At 39.3% G+C, this 23,514-nt stretch overlaps 1 protein-coding gene across 6 annotated transcripts in view; it reads left to right on the forward strand.

The window, feature by feature from the left end:
- Tlk2 (tousled like kinase 2) overlaps positions 1 to 23,514 on the forward strand; it is a 97,303-nt gene that overhangs the window by 22,797 nt on the left and 50,992 nt on the right. For 4 of the 6 annotated variants that reach the window (XM_021178491.2, XM_021178490.1, XM_029483035.1 and 1 more), the window contains exons 3-7: positions 3,501 to 3,572; positions 4,756 to 4,825; positions 5,698 to 5,741; positions 6,470 to 6,565; positions 16,259 to 16,426. In XM_021178491.2, the coding sequence (XP_021034150.1) occupies positions 3,501 to 3,572; positions 4,756 to 4,825; positions 5,698 to 5,741; positions 6,470 to 6,565; positions 16,259 to 16,426 (450 nt within the window). The remainder of the gene's footprint in view (positions 1 to 3,500; positions 3,573 to 4,755; positions 4,826 to 5,697; positions 5,742 to 6,469; positions 6,566 to 16,258; positions 16,427 to 23,514) is intronic. The other 2 variants (XM_021178493.2, XM_021178494.1) reach the window with 2 other exon arrangements.

Here is a 23,514-nt window from a genome sequence, read left to right on the forward strand (position 1 = left end):
CCCTCCCCTCTCCTCTCCTCTCCTCTCTACACACGGTCTTGCTGTGTAGGCAAGATTAGTTATAGCTCACTATGTAATCCAAGCTCATGTTACACTCATCACCCTTGTTTCTGCTTCGTGACTGTAGAGAGTACAGAAGCATCACTGTTTGGCTTTATAGTTTCCTTTAGGAAATGAAGACTATTTCATGATAAAGTAGATGTGGTCTTATTGCAATCTTGGGGGAATTGATTTGCAATGATGATATTAAAGGTAGTTCATGCTGGGAGCATGGTTCAGTGATAAAGCACTTGCCTAATATACAGCTTTTTACAGGGCCCAACTCAGCTGGTTTGCCGTTGGCTAGCCAACTTCCTGGCACCATTTGCTGAAAAGACTTTTCTTCACTGAGTGGTTCTAGCACCTTTCTCAAGAATCAGTTGGTCACAGTTACAGTGTTTGCCAAGAGTCACCCTCAGTTCCACCCACTGATCAGTTAACACTAGTTAATACTGTTAGTACTAGTACTGTTGCTGCTGTTGCTTTAGAGAAAGTCTTGGTGTCAGGGAATGTGATTCCTTTTACTTTGTTCTTTCACAAGTTGTTTTGTCTGGTCTGGTCCCTTACAACCCCATATGAAATACCAGTATTTATTTTTTATTTACATTCAGCTCTGGAAATTAAACCTAGGGCTTCCACCTTTACTACTAAGCAACACTCCTAACTTCTGCCTCTACATTTTAGAATCAACTTAATCATTAATTTTGTGTGTAAAAATGTGAATATCATGAGCACAAAAATGTGTGTGCGCGCGCGCGCGCGTGTGTGTGTGTGTGTGTGTGTGTTTTCTCTTTCTGTTGTGGGTTCTGGGGATTGAACTCAGGTGGTTTGTACAAGCAGAGATTTTACTCACTGAGCCATCTTTCTGCCCCCAGCTTAATATAAGAAAATCAGTAGAACACTAGCTGGGAGTATCAGTAAATTGGTGAGATGGAAATGTTGCCATCGCAGCCATATTAAGTCTTCTGACCTACAAGCATGGTGGGGAGGGGGGAGAGTGTGTGTGTGTGTATGTGTGTATATATATATATATATATATATATATATATATATATGTTGTTTACTTATTTTAAGACAGTCTTACCCTCCTTTAGCCTGGCTGACCTGGAACTCAGTAGATGATGGGCAGCCAGTCTCTGCCTCCCAAGTTCTGGGTTAAAGGCGCACACTTCATACCCAGTATTTATGTTCTACATTTCCTTGAATCCTTGTTTGTACTTTTTTTTTTTAAGATTTATTTATTATATGTAGGTACACTGTAGCTGTCTTCAGACACCCCAGAAGAGGGCGTCAGATCTCATTACAGATGGTTGTGAGCCACCATGTGGTTGCTGGGATTTGCACTCAGAACCTCTGGAAGAACAGTCAGTGCTCTTAACCACTGAGCCATCTCTCCAGCCCTTGTTTGTACTTTCTAGAGTATAGGTTTTATACTTCCTTTATTAAATTTATCTGTATTTTAATGCTTATGCCTATATACTTGTTTTCTTAATGTAATATTTATATTATTTACTGCAAATGTATAGAGATAAAATTTGTGTTTGTATGTTGCCACTTTACTTCATTTACTTCAGCCATAATTGAATGGGTCTGTTCTGGTTTTCTGTAAACATGATTGTACTATGTGTGAATTAAAATAGTTTCACTATTTCTTTCAAATATGATGCCTTTTATTTCTTGTCAGTTGCCTTGACTGGACCTTCTAGCCTAGTGTTGGCTAGAAGCAGCATGTGTGAACCTCCTTGTTTTATTCCTGGGAAAACAGGAATTAATACTGAGTTAGTTCTAGGGTGACATACTTCTCTCCCCCATTTCTTTTCTTTTTTAAAAAGATTTGTCTATGTTATATGTATGTTTCCCCTGGATGTATGCTGTACACACCATGTGAGTGTCTGGGGCTGCTCTCAGAGAACAAAAGAGGATATTGGGTCTCCTGGTACTGAGTTGCCAGTGGTTGGGAACTACAAGAATAGCAAGTGCTCTCTCTTAACCTCTGAGCCATTTCTTCAGCCTCTCTCCTTTCTTCCCACTCCCCTCCTCCACCCCTTTGACAAGGTTTCATACAACCTAGCTTGGTCTTGACGGAGCTGTATAGCTGAGGATGTCCTTTAATTTTGGATCCTTGTACCGCTACCTCCCTAGTTATAGGGAGACATGCACTATCATTCTCAGTTTTGTGATGCTGGGGATTGAACCCAGGTCTTCCTGACACATGTGACACATGTGACACTTTATTAACTAAGCTATATTTCCAGCTGAGTTTTGGATTCCTTGCAGATGTCCTTTGTCAGGTTGAGGAGGCTCCTTTCCTGTTGATCTTATGAAGCCATTTGATTTTTTTTTTTTATTTTTTTATTTTTTTAGACAGGATGTTATGTAGCTCATGCTGGCCTGAAACTTACTACATAGGATTGCCTTGAACTACTGAATGTTCTGCCTCCAAGAGTGCTAGGCTAGCAGGTATGCACCACCAACATTAGGCTAGTGATAAAGTAGTTTGCCATTTCCTATTGTGTAATTTTTTTCAGACAGGTTCTTAACTATGTAACCTCCACTGGCCTAACTTATGATTGCTGGAACTGTAGGTATGTACCATGTTGCCTTGCGTTAGCTAATACATTGTGACAATGCTGGGTATTGATTCTCTCTACCTTCTAAATTTGTTACTGTTTCTTGTTTTGGGGACAAGGTTATTTCTCTGTCTTCTCTTCTAGCCATCCTTAATCTGAAGTGTTAAACTTCTGATGCTATTTCTCAGAGAGAAACCTTTCTGTGTATTTACCCTAGCCTGGATATCTATGGGGTGAGAAAGGCTCTTCTCCTTCAGATCCTATCTGTCTCTAGCTTGGGCTCCTTTGACCTCAGCCTTCTGAGTACTGAGATGTAACCTTGTTTTTAATATTTCATTCATGTCTCTGTAGGATGCTTTTCAGAAAACACTTTTTGGTTTGGTTTTACTTGGGAAGTAGAGGCAGATGGATCTCTGAGTTGAAAGCAAGTCTGGTCTGCATAGTGAGTTTGAGGACAACCAGAACTATAGAGAGAGACTCTTTGAAAAACCAAAGTGTTTGTTACAGTGATCCTTGACTGCCTTCACAGAGAGCCATTAACCTCCTCGGGTGCTGTCATCGCTGTCACCGTGAGAGGCTGTTTTATGACTTGCCATTTTTATTGTTCCTAAAGAATGGCTTTAGGACATGATCATACTCTTGAAGGGAAGACTTGCCTATGTGTAAAGCAAATAAAACTATCAATAGTTAGAGAGTTTGAGCGTGGAGGCCACACACAGTGTTGTAGCTGATCCCTTTCAGCTTGGTTTAGAGGGCTTGTAACAGCTGCTTCTGGTTCCTCTAATCTGACTTAGATGTTAGAATCTACATCCCTCGTGACATCCCTCGTGCATACGTTTGCTGTCATCTTAAATGAAAACTTTAATTGCTCATAAAACATTTTCCTTCCAGGGGCCACTCAACAGTGAGTCTTCCAANCAGAGTTTGTGCAGCGTGGGGTCGTTGAGTGATAAGGAAGTAGAGGTAAGCCATTCCTAAACAACACTGTTCTCATGTTTATACCTTTAGTCTGGGTTCAAGGGTAGCACCATGGAACTGCAGGGCATTTTAGTGGAGTGGTGTGCTGTTGTCTTGGTGCAGCTTTGATGTGGCCCTGTCACATTTTTACTATACTCATACATAGGCCTTTTCTTTCTCCTTTTTACATCTTCTTTTGGGGGTGGGGTGGGGTGCGGGGAGGGATGGTTTTAGGAGCCTTAGTTTTTTAATAAAGGTGGGAGATTTGTCATTATAGCAAATTAGCTAGTTACTCTTGAGTTCTAATACTTCTCTGTACTCTATAGAGTAGGTCCCTGGCTGAATTTAGCAGTAGCATTTGAAAGACTTTTTGTTGTTTAGTTTCCATTTTTTCCTGCTTAGCTGGAAGATAGTATTAAGTAGATAACTTACCCACATGGATATAGGTGCAAGTCTTAAGTCAATTACTTGCTTTGTACTGTGAAGCTTTCTATAAATTTAGTTAGTTGAACAGACATTCAGGCCTTAATTTTAAATCCTCCCCCCTTTTTTTCTTAAAGATTTATGTATTATATGTTAAGTACACTGTAGTTGTTTTTCAGAAACACCGGAAAGGGCATCTGATCTCATTACAGATGGTTGTGAGCCATTGTGTGGTTGTTGGGATTTGAACTCAGGACCTCTGGGAGAGCAGTCAGTGCTCTTAACCACTGAGCCATCTCTCCAGCCTGGGCCTTTCTTTGTAAAGGATTGGGTTTAAGCACTTTTGAAGTTGTTTGAAAACCTGCTATATGAATTGACATTTGTCCTTCAAAAATACTTTCATGTGACAGGTCTTAGTGCGTACTCAGGCAGGCCTTGAATGTGAGATCTTGCCACAGTTTCCTGCTAATGGGATTACAGGCATGGGCTACCATACTGCTAAAACATCTTAAATTTTGTGACAATTCTGAATTACTGATGAGTATGTTGAAAGTTTGATATTTTAAATAACTTTCTAAAAGTTGTTTAGGTTTGATTAAAGACCCTGTACTTTTACTGTTTCTCTGTCCCAAAAGCAGGACACTGATTTAAGACTTGTCTGTGCCAGTTATAACTCTTTTATATCTATAATATTTTGCATATACTCTGTTATCCTAATGTGAAAATTTACCAATATTCTAATTGTGACATGCATGGTATTTAACAGACTCCTGAGAAAAAGCAGAATGACCAGCGAAATCGGAAAAGGAAAGCTGAGCCATATGACACTAGCCAAGGTAGTGGTCATTTTACATTAAACCCAGGGTGTTAGCGTCCGTGAAATGATCTAACTCCCAGCACGTGATTTGTTTGCTTTGAAGGATCCCTGACAGAGGTTTCTGTGTTTTAGGGAGTATTAGGCTATTATATACTTGCCATTTGACACACATTGACGAAACAGTGTCAGATCTTTGGGGACTCTGTTTTCCTTGTGTACTTGAGTGATTTTCTTACCACAGACTTTTCTTCAGACCAAACAGGAATCATGGGAAAGAGGGCACATTGGAGTTTTGTTAGTAGTGGTAGCCAGAAATGGTTTCATCTACAGAACTCTTCCATAGGAACCTACTGGGATGAAGTTTGTATCAGTGATAGTTACACTGTTAAATATATAGTCAAGGAAAGGAAAAAAAATGCTTTAGCCTTTCCCTGTCCTGTTTAAGGACTGGAATTCCCAGTCTTTTTGCATTGATGTTCCCTTTTAAAAATCCGTAGTTAAAGTCATTCTGTCTTGTGTGAGGGAAGTCCTTCCAAGATTACAAAGTTATGTAAAAGGTGATCAGCTCTTTAGTTCTGATGCATTTGTTTGAATCTTGGTTTCTTAAATTGGGATGTGGATTATAGATGATTTTTGTTTCCTGATTTTAGCGTGTATATTTTTAAAACAAGGTGTGAAAAATTCCCATCAGTGTTCATTTAGTTACTTGTTACATAGAAGAGATAAGGTAATCTTAGTGTACAGGTTTGTATCATTTGTTAAAAGTAAAGCTGACACACTTAAGATGACCACATTGTGATTGGTCAGTTACTGCGCTTTAACATGCATTTCAGTGATGATGGCTTATGTGTGCATTGGAAAAACTGTACCTAACTTTGGTTTCATTTTCAGGGAAAGGCACTCCTAGGGGACATAAAATTAGTGATTACTTTGAGGTAAGTTAAATTGGGGGTTAAAAAACAACCTCCAGTATCTTTAAACAACTTCATAATACTCTTGTTTATTTAAGGCGTTAGAAAGTAGTGTTTGGCTTTTACTGTGATCTTGCCCTTCTCTTTCCATCTTCATCAAACTAATGTTGCCCATCTTGTAATTAGAAGGACTGCTGCAGGTTTGCTAGGTTTAAATTTTGTATCATGTGTCTTGTCTGTGATGATAGAAGAATCCACATATGGAATGCACTTTCTCTTGGCCAGATTAGGTTTTGTGTCTCTCAGTGATTAAGGTACAAGGACTTGTCTCTCCTTGGGTCCCTTCCCCTTAGCTTAGTGAAATGTATGTGTAGTGAACTCAGTGACTCATTGTTAAGTGGTTACTAAAGATCACTAACGACTTCTGCACTACTGTCTTTCTGCCTCATGTATTTTGAGACCAAGTGGGGGTGGGGAGATGCATTCTTTTCTCATGTCTGTCCAAAACCATGCGTACTTTCAGCTTCAACCCATGTTTTCTATGTATCTTGTTACATTTCTTTGGGAGCTCTTTCTCAAAACTCTCATTGAAAAGATAAATTTGGCTTACATGGCATTTTATCTCTAGAATGAGATGTATTGACTTAAAGGGCCATGTATAATTAAGACCTGTTTGTATATTAATCTTTTACTCTCCTCTGAAGCATGGTACTGTTTTGAATTATTCATATCCATTTTTCCCTGTTGGCCAGTTTGCTGGGGGAAGCGGGCCAGGAACCAGCCCTGGCAGAAGTGTTCCACCAGTTGCACGATCCTCACCGCAACATTCCTTATCCAATCCCTTACCGGTAAGCATTCACCTGGAGAATTTGACACCTATTATATAGGAGACCAGTAGCCCAGGAACACTGAAGCCATTTCTCTTCCATTAATTACCCATAAGGAACGAGGGAGTAAACTTTATGCTGTTGCCTATAAATCACTTACTTAGATTGACATCTTTCATTAGCAAGTCAACTCTCTCAGAGTTAGTCCATTCTTTGGTTCTTAATGGCAGCTCTTTAATTGCCTGTAAGCCTGTCCAATTTACCAGTCTGTTAAGAAAGTAATTCCAATCAGACGTTGGGTTTTAAACCATTGCCAAATTCTAATTTCTTTTCTTCCTTTTAAAAATTTAATCAGCTTCTGATATCCATATCTTTTAGGCTTTCTCACTGATGTGGTAGAAAACATAATGTATTTGAGATTGGTTTGTTTTCATCCTTTAAGTGAGATTTCAAGGCTTTAAAAAAGGAGGACAAAGGCTAGGAAAGCTGGTTCCTATAAAGTTAGGTTAGCACTGCCCATCAGGCAAAGGATCTAAAATTGAGTAGTGTTGATGTTGCTTCCTGAACTAGCTTCCTGAACTAGCTAATGTAGGGTTTTATATTACTTTGCTCCAGTACCTTTAGATAATTTGTTGACACTCTACAATGTGACTTATCTGTCTTTATGTCAGATTTAAGGAGCTGGGGTTAAAGTAAAAGTTAAGTTAAAAAAAAAAAATGGCTGGGATGCAACTTTGTGTTTGCCTAGAATTTGCAAGGCCCTAGCTAGGTTCAATCCACAGTATGGCTTTCATGTTGTCTCATGTAGTTTCAGAGCTCAAGGAATTGTAAAGTGCATTTGCCAGCCCTGCAGAATTGAGTGGCTTCTGTAATATAGCTACATGGCTTAGTAGCTCCTGATGCTCTTTGTTCTTGCCTACTTGTCTCCTGTACAGCAGTCTTTCCTGTACTGCACGAGGCTTCCTTGAGTATTGTGAGGCATCCTGCTGCTCAAGGCCTTTGTACTGCTGTTTTCTTGTACGGAACCATTCACTGCCAGATACCAGCAACCTCTTTAATAGGATGTTGTTCAAAAATGACCTTAACAGAGCCTAGACTCTCTAAAATATCATTTTCTTATACCTGGTTCTCTGTTTGCAGTATTGCTTTGTGTGTGTGTGTGTGTGCGCACGTGCGTGTGCGCACGCTCGCACACTCATGAGCACATGCTTAGGCATGCACTTGCCACAGACTATAACTTGGGGTGTCTGTCCTTGCCTTACGCCTTGTTTGAGAAGGGGTCTCACCACTGCTACATGTATCAGGTCACCTGGCCTGAAAGGTTTTGGATTTTCTGTGCCTGCTTTTCCACTGTAGGCGTATTTGGGCGGCAGACATTTATTACCTTTATGCAGCTTTTTTTGTGAGTACTGGGGATTTGAACTCAGGTCATCTTGCGTGCATGGCAAGTGCTTCTGCCCATCTAGCCATTTCTCTACCCATTTCTCTTAGTGTTTGTAATTGCCTCTGTTCCCTCTGTCTCACAGTTTTTTGTTCTACCTCCCATCCCTTCCCTCCATACACAAATTTTGATATATACTTAATTTTTTAAATTGGTATCGATTTTCAGAAGAATACACAAACAGTTGTCAATAGTTTTCACAAACTGTACCAGCATAAGAAACCAAATATTACTAGCCCTAAAACATCACCATTGTGTTTCTTGCCATTCTAGCCCTTTCTCTGCCACTAGGTATAGCTGCTATCCATAAAATCATAAATATGTATTGTTGTGTTTGGTTCTCTGTATTCAGTATTACTTTTGTGAGATTTATTGATATTGTCCTGTTTATTGTAGATTGTTTATTGTTATTAGTATATAGTATAGCTTTAATATTTTTTTGTGTGTAAGGATGTACCTACTTGTCCATGTGTGTGTGCACACATGTGCACACATATGCCAGAAGACAACCTTGGATGGATGTCATTCCTCATGTGCCATCCATCTTTTTTTTGAGACATGATCACTCACTTGGCTGGAACTTGCCTAGTAGGCTAGGCTGGCTGGCAATGATTTGTCTGTCTCTGTTTCTTCAGTTTTGGAATTTCATGTATATGCCACCATGCTGGTGTGTGGGTGGCACACACACACCCACACACACACACACCACACCCACCTGCATGTATGAGTAAATACACACACATATCACAGGATGTATATACAGGTGAGACGATAACTCATGGATGTTGGTTCTCTCTTACCATATGGATTCAGGAGATCAGACTCAGGTTGTCAGACTTGGGGTCAAGTGTCCCACACCCAGCTCTCCCTACCTCTTTAGTTTTATCTTTTTGGTTTTGTTTCATTTCATTAGGGAGCTGGTGAGACAATTATATTAAACCAGGCTGAGGCTGGCCTCACACCGGCCTCTGCCTTCTGAGTGCTGGGATGAAAGGCATGTGCCACCATGCCTAGCTGTTCTTTAGTGGGATCTAGGGATCCACCTCAGCTCTTTGTGTTTTCAGGGCAAGTGCTTTACCAACTGAGCCATCCCCTCAGCCTTAATAGTAGTACATTTTTATTTAATAATTTGTCCTAATTTTTAACTATTAACTCATTACCTATCTCTTTGTCCTCAAGTATTAGTCTTGTGAGAGAAGGCACCTTGCTGTATTTCTTGTTCACTGCTATTTTCATCTGTTACAGTTTTTGGTTTTGCTTTTCTTCCAGTTTTATTATGTAAAACTGAAGTTATTTTTTAGTCATTCCCTTTATTTGGCATGGAAGAGATAATATCTTGTTCAGTTTTTCAACCTCTAGCATCAAAAATGCTTGGGACCCAGTGGCCTCTCAAAATTGTTCAAAGGGAAGATAAAGAAAGTGAAGAGGTGTCATTTTGTGTCCCTCTCCTTTGTGGCGTGGGGGTGGGGTGGGGGATGCTAAGTACTGAACATTTTTAGGGTCTTGCACTTGCCTAGCAAATGTTCTGTTGCTGAGTTGCTTCCAAAGCCCCATTAATGATTTTTTTGTACTTTTTGTTGAATATTTATTTTAAATAAAAAATGTGCATAAAACGTGAACATTTTCATGAAGGAGTTGGCAAAAGTCATGACAGCTGACAAGCAAGGAATGTTTAAAATTTTTTAACAAACAATATATGATAGAAAAGAATGGTCCTTTAAAGCTTAAAATATTTTTCTTTGGCCTTTCAATAACAAGATTGTAAAAAAGATTATAAAAGTAGTTATAACCATCACATACAAGAAGTAAACTTTGCAGGAGTCTGTAAACTAAGATGTCCTTCCTTAAGTCCCTGAATGTATCCCACTTCTATGCTGGAGGTAATCTTGTTTCCATGGTAACTGCTTTTCCTTAGAGTTTCACTGTTACTCTAAGCAGGCACATTTAACTACAGCTTAGTTGTGCCATTAAGTTACCTTTCTTAAGCATACAGTTTAGGCTGGAGAGTACAGCTTAGTTCAGAATATTGCTTGCTATAGTGGTGGTGCACACCTTTAATCTCAGCACTCAGGAGGCAAAGGCAGGCGGTTCTCTTGAGTTCAAGACCTATCTCGTCTACAGAGTGAGTTCCAGGACAGCCAGATCTACATAAAGAAACAGGTTGAAGAAGAAGAAAAGAAAAAGCATTGCTTGATATGCAGCAGGCTTTATTTAAATCGGATCATCTGCTTGTTTTATCAGTTACTAAGGCAGGTGTGGGTATTTCTCATTCTGACTGTAGGAGTTGCTTATGTATTTATGTTAAACTTTACCTATATATTAGGTGACTTTATTTACTTGAAGCTCTTTATTTTAGGTTATTTCATTTATATTGGTATTTGGCCTGTGTTTATATATTTGTGTACCACTTGTGTGCAGTATCTGAAGAGTCCAGAAGAGGGTGTCTGATCCCTTTACCTCAGTAATAGACAGTTGTGAACTGCCATGTAGTGCTTAGAATCAAACTCAGGTCTTCTGGAAGAGCAGACAGTGCCCTTAATTGCTGAGTCAATTCAAAGCTCTTCTTCAAATGTGGTTTGTGTGATTTTAGTATATCCAAACCATTATGTGTTCTTAGTATTTCATTTTATGTACAATCAGCTTTTTGTTAATATGATTCCTGGCCAATATAATATAGTTGGATTTTTCTTTCATATATTATATAAAATTTTCTCTTAAGGGAACTGCTATATTTATTGCATTTATTTAATCCTTTGGTATTGATTGATTGAGACAATGTCTTATGTGACATGGGCTAGCCTTGAAATTGCTATGTAGTGTAAGGATGAACTTAATTTCTGATCCTCCTGCCTCACCTACCAAACTCTGGGATTACAGGTGTTTGCCACCCTGCTTGGCTCCGGGCCTGCTCTTTACTCGTTTTTACTTTTTATTGTACTGGGGATTGAACTCAGGATCTAATTCATACCAGATAAATGCTCTGTCACTGAGCTAGATCCTTAGCTATCTGCTCTGGCTGCTTTTTTTGGTATTCTGAAGTTTCAGTGTGTGTCATTTTGAATTATCTTCTTGGTTATGACTCTTTGGAGTCTTGGGATCTGTGAGTTGGTATGCTTCTCCAGTTTTGAATAATTAATAGTTATTGTCTCCTAGGTATCTCTGCACTGTGTGTTTTCTGCTGTTAGCAGAGCACACAGGCATCATTTCCCCTTGTCTCCTAACTTCACATCTATATAGTCTTCTGTCGTGTATGCTTTTTTGTAGATTATTGCTGCTTGCCCCTCAGTTTCCAAACTGCCTTCCCTGGCTCAATCTCCAGGACCTTGCCACATGCTAAACAAGTGCTCTACTATGATACTATGAACTATTTCTATCCTGAGTCCTCTTACTGCTTAAAAAAACAAAACAAAACAAAAAAAACTCTCTGCTGTTTACCTACATCTTTCAAGCTTTGTTTACTTTTTAAAGATTTAAAATTTTAATGTGTGACTGTTTGCTTGTGTATATGTATGTGAAACGTGTGTGTACCTTATGCCCATGTCAGAAGAGGATGTCATAACCTTTTGGCACTGGGGTTATAGATAGTATAGGTGCTGGGAACTGAACCAGGGTCCTCTACAAGAGTATAATATGCTCTTAACTGCTGAGCCATCTCTCCAGGCCTCTTTATTTTTAAAAATCTTTATTGTGATTGTAGGGGTCAAACCACAGGTCTTGCTCAGCAAGTATTTTACCATTGATCTCTTATTTTTCTAAATCTTGTACACATGATTTTATAGTCAGTATCTGATAATTCTGGCATCTGAGGTTTTTATTAGTTTCTGCTTTCATTTTTCTTGTTTTTTGTTTTGGTGGTTTTATTTAACTTTACACTGTTTTCTAATGATGTATAACTTAGAGTTCTTGAAAAATTATTTTTGACTGTGAAGATATATTTGTTCTTTGAGGGAGAATATTTGAGTTTTAGTTTCTAGAGAGTTTAGCTTTCTGTTATAATCTCATCACATTTAAGGCCCATATTTGTTTGGTTGGTTTATTTTTGGTGTTTGTTTCAGCTGTCAAAGAACCCACCTTGAAGTGGAAAGTGTTTCCTGTTAAGCTCTCTACTTGGTTGGGCTTTGGGTCAGAGATTACTTGACATATTGGTGCCATATATGACTTTGATGTTTTATTTATCGTGTGCTCTTAGGTTTTGTCATAGCAGATCCTGTATGTTTTATCACATCCCTGGTGTTTGTATGTTCTTTAAAGATATTTATCCTGCCCCTTTAAAAATTGCTGCTTTGATAAAAAGTCTTGACTATGCTGGCCTGGAACTTGTTGTGGATTAAGGCATGCACCCAGCCATGTTTGTTTATCTGTGATGTCTAGGAATTGAAGGGTTTAGCTGTATCCCTGGCCTGTGTCAGGTCTTTAAATTTGCTTTCCAGGGAAAGATTTATTCAAATATCCTAACCTGCCTTTGTTTAGTTAAAGACTTTAGACCTTATGGATATTTATTGACTGAAGGGCAGAAAAGTTGACTTAGTGAGTACACTGTAATGAGCGGTTACCACAGTGCTGCACTGCACAGACTCAGACTGGTGTTAGGTTTGGTAAGGTAAAGTGTTGATATTGAGGACTAGTTACGTGTAGATTGGAAACCTGAATTCATTTGTCAGTAGAATTTGATATATTTATCTTACTTTTACTTTCTCTAATGAATAGTTAAGTAGCCAGACATTATAGTGCACAGCTGCAATCCCAGCACTTGTGAAGTTGAAGATAGAGGGTCATGTGTTTGAGGTTAGTCTGCTGAATACCCAGACCAAGGGCTAGAGAGAGCGCGCAGTTACGCGCACTTGTGTCTGGCACCCACAATGGCTCATAACCTGTAACTCCAGGGTATCCAACAGGCATACATATACCGCACATACATGCATACAGGCAAAAGAGTCATACAAATAAAATCTAATGATTTTGAAGTAAGATAAAATTAGATGTGGGTTAAAATACATACTATGACTTTGACGTTTTTCCTGATAAACAGATTATAAAGTCTCTACAAAACAGCCATTTCTACAAAGGCCCACCTTGGCTACAGAGCAAGCTGAGAACCAGTATATGCCATTCAGTGAGACTGTCTCAGACATAAAATGATCTGGGAAATAGAATGATCTGGGAAAAGCCAGGTGTGGTAGTGCATGCCTTTTAAACACCAGTATTTGGGAGACAGAGTCAGGCAGATTCTGACAGATCTGAGTTAGAGGTAGCCTGGTTACAGAGTGAATGCCATGAAAGCCAGAGCTATATAGTGAGACCGATCTCCTCCCCCCATCCTCTACTCCCAGAGAACTGGGGATATAGCTAAGCACATTCCGAGCAATCATCAGCCCTACCCTCACTCCCCACAGGCAGTTGGCAAGTGTTTCTAGGTCCTTCAGGATATATACATGTATGTACATGTATATATACATGTATGTTTGTACTAGTTGGTGCTAGTTTTCCTTATTTCAGTCATATTAATTTATTCAGTGTCCTATAAATATTTGTTTTATAAGTTGTGTTGTCATTGTAATTAATGTCTCCTTTGTAAATACTTTATTGTTTGTTTTGCCTTTTGAGACAGGCTCTCCTGGAACTCACTCTGTAGACTAGGCTGGCCTTGAACTCATAGAGATCCTCCTGCCTCTCCCTTCTAGGCACTGGGATCAAAGGTGTGATCCATCACCACTCAGATGGCTCAGCCATTAAAGGTTAGGCTCACGACCAAAAATAACTTCTGTATAATTCCTTAGTCAAAAAGTATATTTACAAAGATCATTCCAAGCTGGGCATTGGCGCTGTACTCCTGTAGTCCTAGCACTTGGGAGGCAGAAATGCCTGTAGATCTCTGGGAGTTTGAGGCCAACTTGGTCATCAGCTTGTTTTTCAAGTTTTGGGACAGCCAGGACTACAAAGAGAGATTCTGTCATTATATAGTTATATTTAGGAAATATATAGAGGTATATATTATATAAATACTATATGGTGTTACGTACATTTCTGTCAACAGTTTTAGTTTCTTTTGGCATATCCAACTAAAACTGAATTTTGTCATTACGATCTTTCTACCAAGAAAAATACTTTGATTTAACTTTGATTTTTTTTTTTTTCTCTAGGGATATTAAACATCTTTTCATATGTTGAATGGCCTTTTCAGTTTAGCTAGGAGGACATTTTAAGATTCTTAACTTGGTGTCATGTATGTTGTAATTATGTTTACAAATTTGGGATATGTTTATTTGTTTTTGTTTTTGTTTTTGTTTTTGTTTTTGTTTTTGTTTTCCGAGACAGGGTTTCTCTGTATAGCCCTTGCTGTCCTGGAACTCACTCTGTAGACCAGGCTGGCCTCGAACTCAGAAATCCACCTGCCTCTGCCTCCCAAGTGCTGGGATTAAAAGTGAACGCCGCTACCAGCCAGCTTCTTGTTATGATTTTTATATGTGATAGAAGACAGGAAGATGCTTATCTCTCTTTCCTGTATAACTTCAGAAATAAGTGTGTTGATCTTATAAATGCATTCCCTTTACTATGAAACGTGCTTTAATCACAAATTATAGAGCCATATTTTATGGATTTGTTTCTAAATTCTTTGCTTTTTTTGCCACTAGAACTTAAACTATATAAATGCGTAAATAAGTATTTTGAGACAAGTTATCACCCATGTAACTCAAAGCTGACTGAATTCAGTGCCCCTCACTTCATCCTCCAGTTTTGGGATTACAGGAATGTCATTTTGAAAGTAGTTCTGTAGCTTGTTTTGATATCTAGTAAGGTTTTCCTAATGCTTTTTTTGCGAGGGAGAGGGGTTCAAGTCAGGGTTTCTCTGTGTAGCCTTGACTGTCCTGAAACTCCTTCTGTAGACCAGGCTGGCTTTGAACTCTGCCTCCTGGGTGCTAGGATTAAAGGTGCGTATCTCCACTGCCTGGATCCCTAACATTCTTTGTTAAACACTACATGATTTTCATGTAATCTCCTAATATAATCTTATAAAAGCCGGTGAGAATTTATCCTTCCCCTCCAAAGCCTAGAGTAAAATAGGTAAAATCTCTGCTGGTTTTAGAGAAATTGGGAATTTGTGCATTTAAAACAGGATATTACCATCTAGGTTATCTTTCTCTTTGTTTGCTTGCTTGCTTGCTTGTTTTGTGACAGGATCTCTCCATATAGCCTGGCTGTTCTGAAATTAGCTTTGTAGACCAGGCTGGTCATGACATCACAGAGACCTGCCTGCCGCTCCCTGTCTAGTGTAGATTGTCTTTTATGTTTATCTGTGAAATTGTTTGGTTTTCTTTACATATATTTTCATAGTCATGGTTTTTGATGTTTTGTTATTTTCAATGTGGTTTTCTTCTATTTGCTGATGATGATTGTTGGTGTGTAGTAGCTATACCTATCTTGTACTTATGTATCTGTCTACTGAAGATTTTTGGCTAATTTGCTTGGTTTCCTTTATGATTATTTACCTCATCCAAAAGGGACACTTTTAAATATTTTCCAGTGTTTATATCACATTGTCTAATTTTCTTTATTCCATGTTACCTTTGCCTGTTCAACAATAATGAAGGGTCTCTACTATAGTACTCTTAGTAATATTTTTAGTGACTTTGAGAAAATATTCACTTAGGTATTAAAATTGGATACTTCTAGTTTTTTTTAAAGTTGCCTGATAATACACAAGTTGATTGATTTTTATGATCCAAAAGAAGAATCATAATTTTTTTCTACTATTGGTGTAATGAATTATTTTAGGAGATTTGCTAATGTTTAACCATCCTTTCCATTTCTAGAGTAAACTAGACATGCTTGTCACATGTTTCCCCTTTACTGTCCGATGCTTGCTTGCTCTGCTTGCATTTAGTTTAGAGCTTTTGTGTATGAGGTATAATGAGAATAGAATTCAGAGTGCCATAAACTCTTGTCTGTAAAGCCACATAGCACGTATTTTAAGTTTTTGCTTACTTATAGGATAGAAATAACGTTTCCTGTGTAAGATTGAGAGATTTATGGAGGTGGCTTACTGAACAATACAAAGTAATCTGAACATTGAGAGTTTTGTAAAATTGAATCATTAGAACGTCTTTTATATAATCTGAGTAAGGTCTTTACTCAGGTTTGAAGATGGTGGCCATGTTGTTGCACTCTGTTTTCAGAGGTGTTTTGTGTACCATGCCTATTGAAACCTGTTGCATGTTGTCAGTACCGATTATCTTTTCTTACATCAGCTGTGTGTTCTCTTTAATGTTTTCCAGCGTCGAGCAGAACAGCCTCTGTATGGTTTAGATGGCAGTGCAGCAAAGGAGGCCTCAGAAGAGCAGTCTGCTCTGCCCACCCTCATGTCAGTGATGTTAGCAAAACCGAGACTTGACACAGAGCAGTTAGCGCCACGGGGAGCTGGCCTCTGCTTCACTTTCGTCTCTGTAAGTAGAAGGCTACGTGCTTAAAGATGTTTATTCTTCTGAATTTCTAGAGAGGATGTTTTCGTTCTTTCATTATTTAAAAATGTTGTCAATTTAAAATTTTTTAAATTTACTTTGAAAATTACATGTATATGGGTATGCCTGTGTGGGTATACATGCATGTGTGAGTGAGTACCCAGAGTCCAGAAGATAGTTGTTAAATCTCCTGGAGCTTGAGTTAAAGGTGGTTGTGAGCCATCCAGCTGTGTGCTGAGAACTAAACTTGAGCCTTCTGTAAGAGCAGCACAGCTCTTACCTACTGAGCCATCTCTCCAGCTCTTCCTTATTACTTCTTACTCAGTCCCTGGGGTTGAACCTCTCAAGAGAGGCTGCTCTGCCCAAGTCTTGAGTATACATGGGAAGGAAAATGTGATCTTAGGTTGACAAAAAGTAAAGAAAATTCAGATTCTGTTTTAGACAAAATTTCATCTAACTGAAGAATCACTAAATTCTACCTAACATTTATGTAAGGTAATTCTTGAATAGTGTAATTTTATTCTTTCTGTGGGCAGGCATTGTAAAGAGGGTATTCCCCTGTGTATGAAGATGGTCCCCTCTCCTGTCTTCTCATTCTCGAGTATTATATGTTCCTTTTTAAAAGGACTGTTCTGTTTGTTCATTTCAACTTCTCTTCTTTAAGTATTTTTAAAAAATAATTATTTTATGTATGTGAGTACACTGTCACTCTCTGCAGACACACCAGAAGGCAGGGAGGGCATCAGATCCCATTACAGATGGTTGTGAGCCACCTTGTGGTTGCTGGGAATTGAACTCAAGATCTCTGGAAAGGTAGTTACTGCTCTAACTACTAAGGCTTCTCTCCAGACCAATTAAAGATGTTTTTTAATTTATTCATGTGTGTATCTACATGTGTATTGTGTACTAGTGTGCTGGTACCCCTGGGAATCAAAAGGGGATTGCGGGTTCCCTTGGAGCTGGAGTTAGGTAGGTAATGTGAGTTACCTAGAGTCTCCCTAGAGCGTGTGTTGGGAAATTGAACTCAAGTACTCTGTAGAGCATCAAGTACCCTTCACTGCTTAGCCATCTCCAGCCCCTTTGTCTCTCTCTTCAAGGAGTATGTATTCAGGTTGAGGGTTCAGCTTAATTGGTAGAGTATTTGCCCAGATTCAGTTCCCAGTACCACATAGAACTGGGCACATTGGTATGGATGTGTTTGCAGTCACAGTGCCTGAGAAGTAAGAGATTCATAAGATACAGTGATAATCATCAGTTGAAGGTTATCACTGAATATAGTAAGCTTGAGGCCAGCCTGGGCTAAATGAGAACTCTGTCTCTAGAATAGAGAGACAGGGATTTAAATGGTTTAAAATACTGACTCCATGTTATTTACCATAATTTTTCTTAGTTTATGTGTTTTTGCCAATGAAGGTGTGATGTACGAGTTGGCCCTATTGTCCCACCCCCACCCCCATTCTTTTGAGACGGGCTCTCACATGGCAGCCTAGGTGGGCCTGAAACTCATCATATAGCCTTCACTACCCTCAAACTGGAGGGAGTCCTGCTTTAGCCTTTTGAGTGCTAGAGTTACAGGTATGTGCCACCTGTGGAATATCTAGCAAGAGCACCTGTCTGTCAGAAAAGAAGTTACCACCAATTCCATGTTCACCTCTTGGTCATTTTCTATAGTTAGAAGACTTCCTGGCTATTGGTTCTATAGAGAATATTAAAAATCATTAACCCACACAATCTGGAAAGGCAGTGGGAAGTGTTGGCTATTTCAAAAATTTTTTTAAGAGTGTTTTGTCTGCATGTTATGTGTATGTACCTGGGCTTGCTTGTTGCTCACAGTGCCAGAAGTGTTATAGATGGTTGTGAGTTTCTTTCTTTTTTTTTTTTTTAACTTTGTTATTTATTTTTAAAGATTTATTTATTTATTTATTATATGTAAGTACATTGTAGCTGTCTTCAGACACTCCAGAAAAGGGAGTCAGATCTCGTTAAGGATGGTTGTGAGCCACCATGTGGTTGCTGGGATTTGAACTCCAGACCTTCGGAAGAGCAGTCAGGTGCTCTTACCCATTGAGCCATCTCACCAGCCCGGTTGTGAGTTTCTTGATGTGGATTCTGGGTCCAACCTGTGTCCTGAACGAGCAGCCAGTGAATACTCTTTTTTTTTTAAGATTTAGTTATTATTATATCCAAGTACACTATAGCTGACTTCAGACACTCCAGAAGAGGGCATCAGATCTCCTTACAGATGGTTGGGAGCCACCATGTGGTTGCTGGGATTTGAACTAAGGACCTTCGGAAGAGCAGTCAGTGCTCTTAACTGTTGAGCCATCTCAGCAGCCCCAGTGAATACTCTTAACTACTGAGCCATCTCTGTTGACTATCTTAAGGAAGAAAATAAAAATAATGAAAGAGTTAGCTGGGTTAGGGAATCATGAACTATTTGAAATACTTCTTGAAAGCTTGGTTGAAAGTTGAAGGAAGGAAGCAACCATACTTACAAATGATCCCCTCAGACTGAGGGAGGTGGTCCTCCTGAGCCAAGTGTTGCTTCTGGAATAATGCGTGTCATCTGGGCGTGGAAGAAGGGGCACTGACCTAACTGGCCATCGGCTGACAGATAGATATTTCAGTCACATTGCCCTGATGTTGTGGGATACTTTTTTAGAACTATTGTAGCTTTGCTTCCAATAGAAAAGTATTTAAATAGATTTTTTTTTGAGGGTTGTGAATGCAGGCACGCTGTCATATTGCTTCTTTATCCCACTGTCTAGCTTTTACAGATCTGTTTGGTTTGGGTTTTTTTTTTTTTCCTTTGAGACAAGGTTTCTCTGTGTAGTCCTGGCTGTCCTGGAACTCATTATGTAGACTAGGCTGGCCTCAAACTCACCGCCTGCCTCTTCCGTCCAGTGCTGGGACTAACAGAGTGTGCTACCACTCACTTCCTGGCACTCCATTATAGACCTGACTTTCATAGGCAAAACCATTTGTTCTTTTTCTTTTGCATGAGTTGTTTGCTCATGTATGGATACACACATAGATATTAGCATAAGGGTATTTCTATACTTTTGACTTCCATGGAATTTATCAGTTGGGTAGACTGACTGACTGGCTGGCCAGTGAGCTCTAGGGATTTGCCTGTATTTCTTTACCTATCTTTCACTGTTTAGATTATGAGTGTGAATGTGCAGGCTGGGCTGTGGTAGTGCACGCCTTTAATCCCAGCACTAGGAGTCAGAGGCAGGTGGATCTCTGTGAGTTCAAGGCCAGCCTGGTCTTCAGAGTGAGTTCTAGGACAGCCAGGGCTACACAGAGAAAGTCATGCCTGGCCTTTTATGTTGAGTGCTAGGGATCCAAACTTGAAACTCAGATTCTATGGTTCTATGGCAAGCACTCTACCTGCTAATTCATCTCTCCAGCCTACTTTTCTTCTTTGTCATATGAATTGCTTCCGATTCCAGAGGATGCCTCATTTATTCTATACATTTTTACTGTATGTCCACTGTATAGTTAGATACATAGAATTTTGATCAGCATTCCCACTATTCCCTGATGTAATCCAAAGGGATATGGGACAAGGGATATGAGTGAGTACATTAGAAGGGCTACCTACTCAGTGCTGTCAGTACTTTTAGGCTGTCAGGCCGAGCTAGAGTATCCTCGTGCTGCAGAGTAACCAAAAGATCATGTTGGAAGAAATATTTCAAACATACAGAACCCCAGTGCCAGGTGTTTTGATATACTTCTTTTTGTCTTTGCTTCTTAGTAATATAAAAAACAAATGTGAGGGCCAGAGAGATGGTTCAGCGGTTAAGAGCACCGACTGCTCTTCCAAAGGCCCTGAGTTCAAATCCCAGTAACCACATGGTGGCTCACAACCTTCTATAATGAGATCTGATGCCCTCTTCTGGGGTGTCTGAAGACAGCTACATAGTGTACTTACATACAATAAATAAATCGATCTTTAAAAAAAAAATAAAATGCTGTGAGTTTGATGGGAGAAATTTGATTTAAAAAAAACCATGTGAAACAGTTAACTTTAATATACAGCAAGTATTATATATAAATCAGTAAAGATAGGCAGGGAACAGAAGGGCAAAGGTGGCTTTATGGGAAAGAAAAAGCCAAATGCCTACTAACTCAAAACTTAGGTCATAAAGAACTATAGTATTAGAAGATAACTTTTTTGTTGTTTTTGCTTTTGTATTTTGAGACAGGGTCTCTCTATATATTCCTGGCTGTCCTGGAACTTGCTCTATAGACCAGGATGGCCTTGAACTCAGAGATCCACCCTCTTGCCTCTGCCTCCAGAGTGCTGGAATTAGAGGCATGCACAACCATACTTTGCTAAGAAGATGACTTTTAACAGATATTAAGAAATTCTACATTGGGCTGAAGACATGGTTTAATAGATTAAGAATACATACTACTTTTACAGAGAGCCCAGGTTTGATTCCCAGCACCCACATGGCTTATAGTCCGCTGTAAGTCTAGTTCCAAGAGATCCAGAACCCTCTTGAAGCCACAGAGGGTACCAGGCACATGGGTGGTATTCAGATATACACATATATATAATGCACTCATACATATACAGTAGAAATTAATCTTAAAAATAGAAATTTGATAGTTGTCTACTTAGGTTTTAGTTTAAAAACATTCACAGTTTTGTATTGACTAGAAATTAATTGGTGCAATTATTTGGAGAAATTGGTAATGCACTTGTGTTAAATTCATACATATTTGGGTTACAAACTCTGTTCCTACAACACTACAGAGAGAATTGTTGTGAGGCTTTTGTTGTAGAGATATTTAGTTTATGTGTATGAGTGTTGTACCTGCATGTATGTATTTGTCCCACGTGTGTCTGGTACCCTCAGAGGTCAGGAGATGATGTCAGTTTTCCTGAAGTTACAGATGACTTTGAGCCACCTTGTGGGTGCTGGGAACAAATCCAGGTCCTTTGCAAAAGTACCAAGTGCTCTTAGCTGCTGAGCCAGCTCTTGTTTGTAATTACCGAAGTCTGAAGGCAGTTTTCCTTCTCTGTGTGTAAGTGTGTGGCTTCCACATTGCTAAACCTAGAGATCAGTGGTCAGAGCTTATCCAGCACAGTTTGTTAGCCAGCACACACTCTCACCTTGGCCTCTATTACTTACTCTATTATTGCTTCCTTGCTTCTGTCTCTACACACTGGGATGTTGTAGAACTCAGGCTAAAGATTCTTTTATCTACCTCCATTTTCCACTTATCTCACCTAGTTTGACATTAAACCCTTTCACCTGTGTGCAAAAGACTTTCAAGATTCTCTCTGTAGTCAGATCTCTCTGCCCTGAATTCCAGACCTGAATAGCCAGTTGCCTCCAGTCAGTGGCACCTTCTTTTTCTGTCCAAGTGTATCAGCTTTCAAAGTGTTTTGGCATTCTAACTCCCCACTCATCACCCACTTCTGCAGTTTTACATATCTGAGTATTGTCTGCTCTTCCTCTTTTTTTGCCTTAACATTTATTCTTATCTCTTCGAATTTAACCCTATAGCCAGGAGCAGTAAATATTAATGATCTTACCTTCAGAATATGCCCTGAATTCCTCCACTTAATTCTATTCACTATTGCCACTGTAGCTGAAATTTTTATCCCCCTGTTGAGATTTCAGCCTAACTGGACTCCTTGCCCCTCTATTTGTTCTTTTAGTTTCCTCAGTAGCTCCCAATACTACTGAACCCCAGTCCATATGTGCCGCCTCTGTTTCACAAGTCCTTAAAATGGCCCTGCTTGGCTTGTCCTGCCCCCATCCCTTGCTGCTTTTCTTACCAAGTCGCATTCAGACTGACTACTTTAAGTACTACCAGTTTTGTTGTTAGTTAAAGCCTTTGCACTTTTGAGGGTGAAGGTTTTAAAACAGTCTTGGGTATTCCATGTTAGCTTTAAACTTACTATATAGCCAAGGCTAACCTTGAATTCCTGTTCCTCCTGCCTCCACCCTCTAAGTGCTAGAGAGTTAAGAGGTCTGTACCTCTATATCTAGCTTATACTTGCTCTTGCCTTAGCGTTCTCCCCCTAAGATGTCAATATACCTTCTGTTCTCTGTTTCAAGGAACTCTACTAGAGAACCCAGCTTGAGCACATTATAAGTCCTCACTGCCTTCCTCTCCCCTAACTAGCTCTTAGGCCCCACTCTGTTGACTCATATCAATAGCTTAGCTGCAGTAAAATGTACTGTGCCTGACTCCTTACTCTGAAATGTCAGCTGTTAGGTCAAAACTGCCTAATTTATATCTCCAGTATCCTGTGGAATTTACTGTGATAGGAACTCAATGTAATTACATGTTGCATAAATTAATAAGGGCATTCTTCATAAAGGAATTGGTAAAATGAATTATAATACATTTATATGTTAGAATGCCATATAGTAAAAGGAGTTTTAGATGCGTGTGTGTGAAAACTAGCAATGAAAACCGTCTGTTTGTAAAAGTAACATGATAGAAAATTCAGAGTTCATTTTTGTGTGTGTGTGATTGGAATTAAATCATGCCTTATCTTTTTGGGGGATGGGCTGGGGTTGAAACTGGATTTTATTGTGTAATTCTGGCTGTCCTGGAACTCACTGTATAGACCAGGCTGATCTCTCACAGAGATCCATTTGCTTCTTGCCTCCTGGGACTTAAGGTGTGTGCCACCACACCTGGCTAAGCCTTATTTTGTTAGGCAAGCACTCTCACTGAACTATATCCCAAACTCAGAGATGGATATTAAATTATTATGTAATCTCATGTTTAAAATAGGAAATGTTAAGTCATAGTATATAATCTTCTAAATTGTAAAAATACTCCATTTGTACAATTCACAAGACCGTAAAACAATGGGGAAAATGCAAATCTTTTTTCAGGCTCCTAGGGGAGATAGCCACTGCTGACAGGTTATATTTGAGATTTTCACCTTTGCTTCAGTTAATGTCTCTTATGTAATCAGTCAGTCAATCAATCAATCAATCAATATTTACTTATTTCCCTCCCTCCCTCCTTCCCTCCCTCCCCTCCCCTCCCCTCCCCTCCCTGCTTGTGGACGTTGTACATCGTGGTGCGNA

Source organism: Mus caroli, chromosome 11, assembly GCF_900094665.2.
Source record: "Mus caroli chromosome 11, CAROLI_EIJ_v1.1, whole genome shotgun sequence".
Classification (NCBI taxonomy): Eukaryota; Metazoa; Chordata; class Mammalia; order Rodentia; family Muridae; genus Mus; species Mus caroli.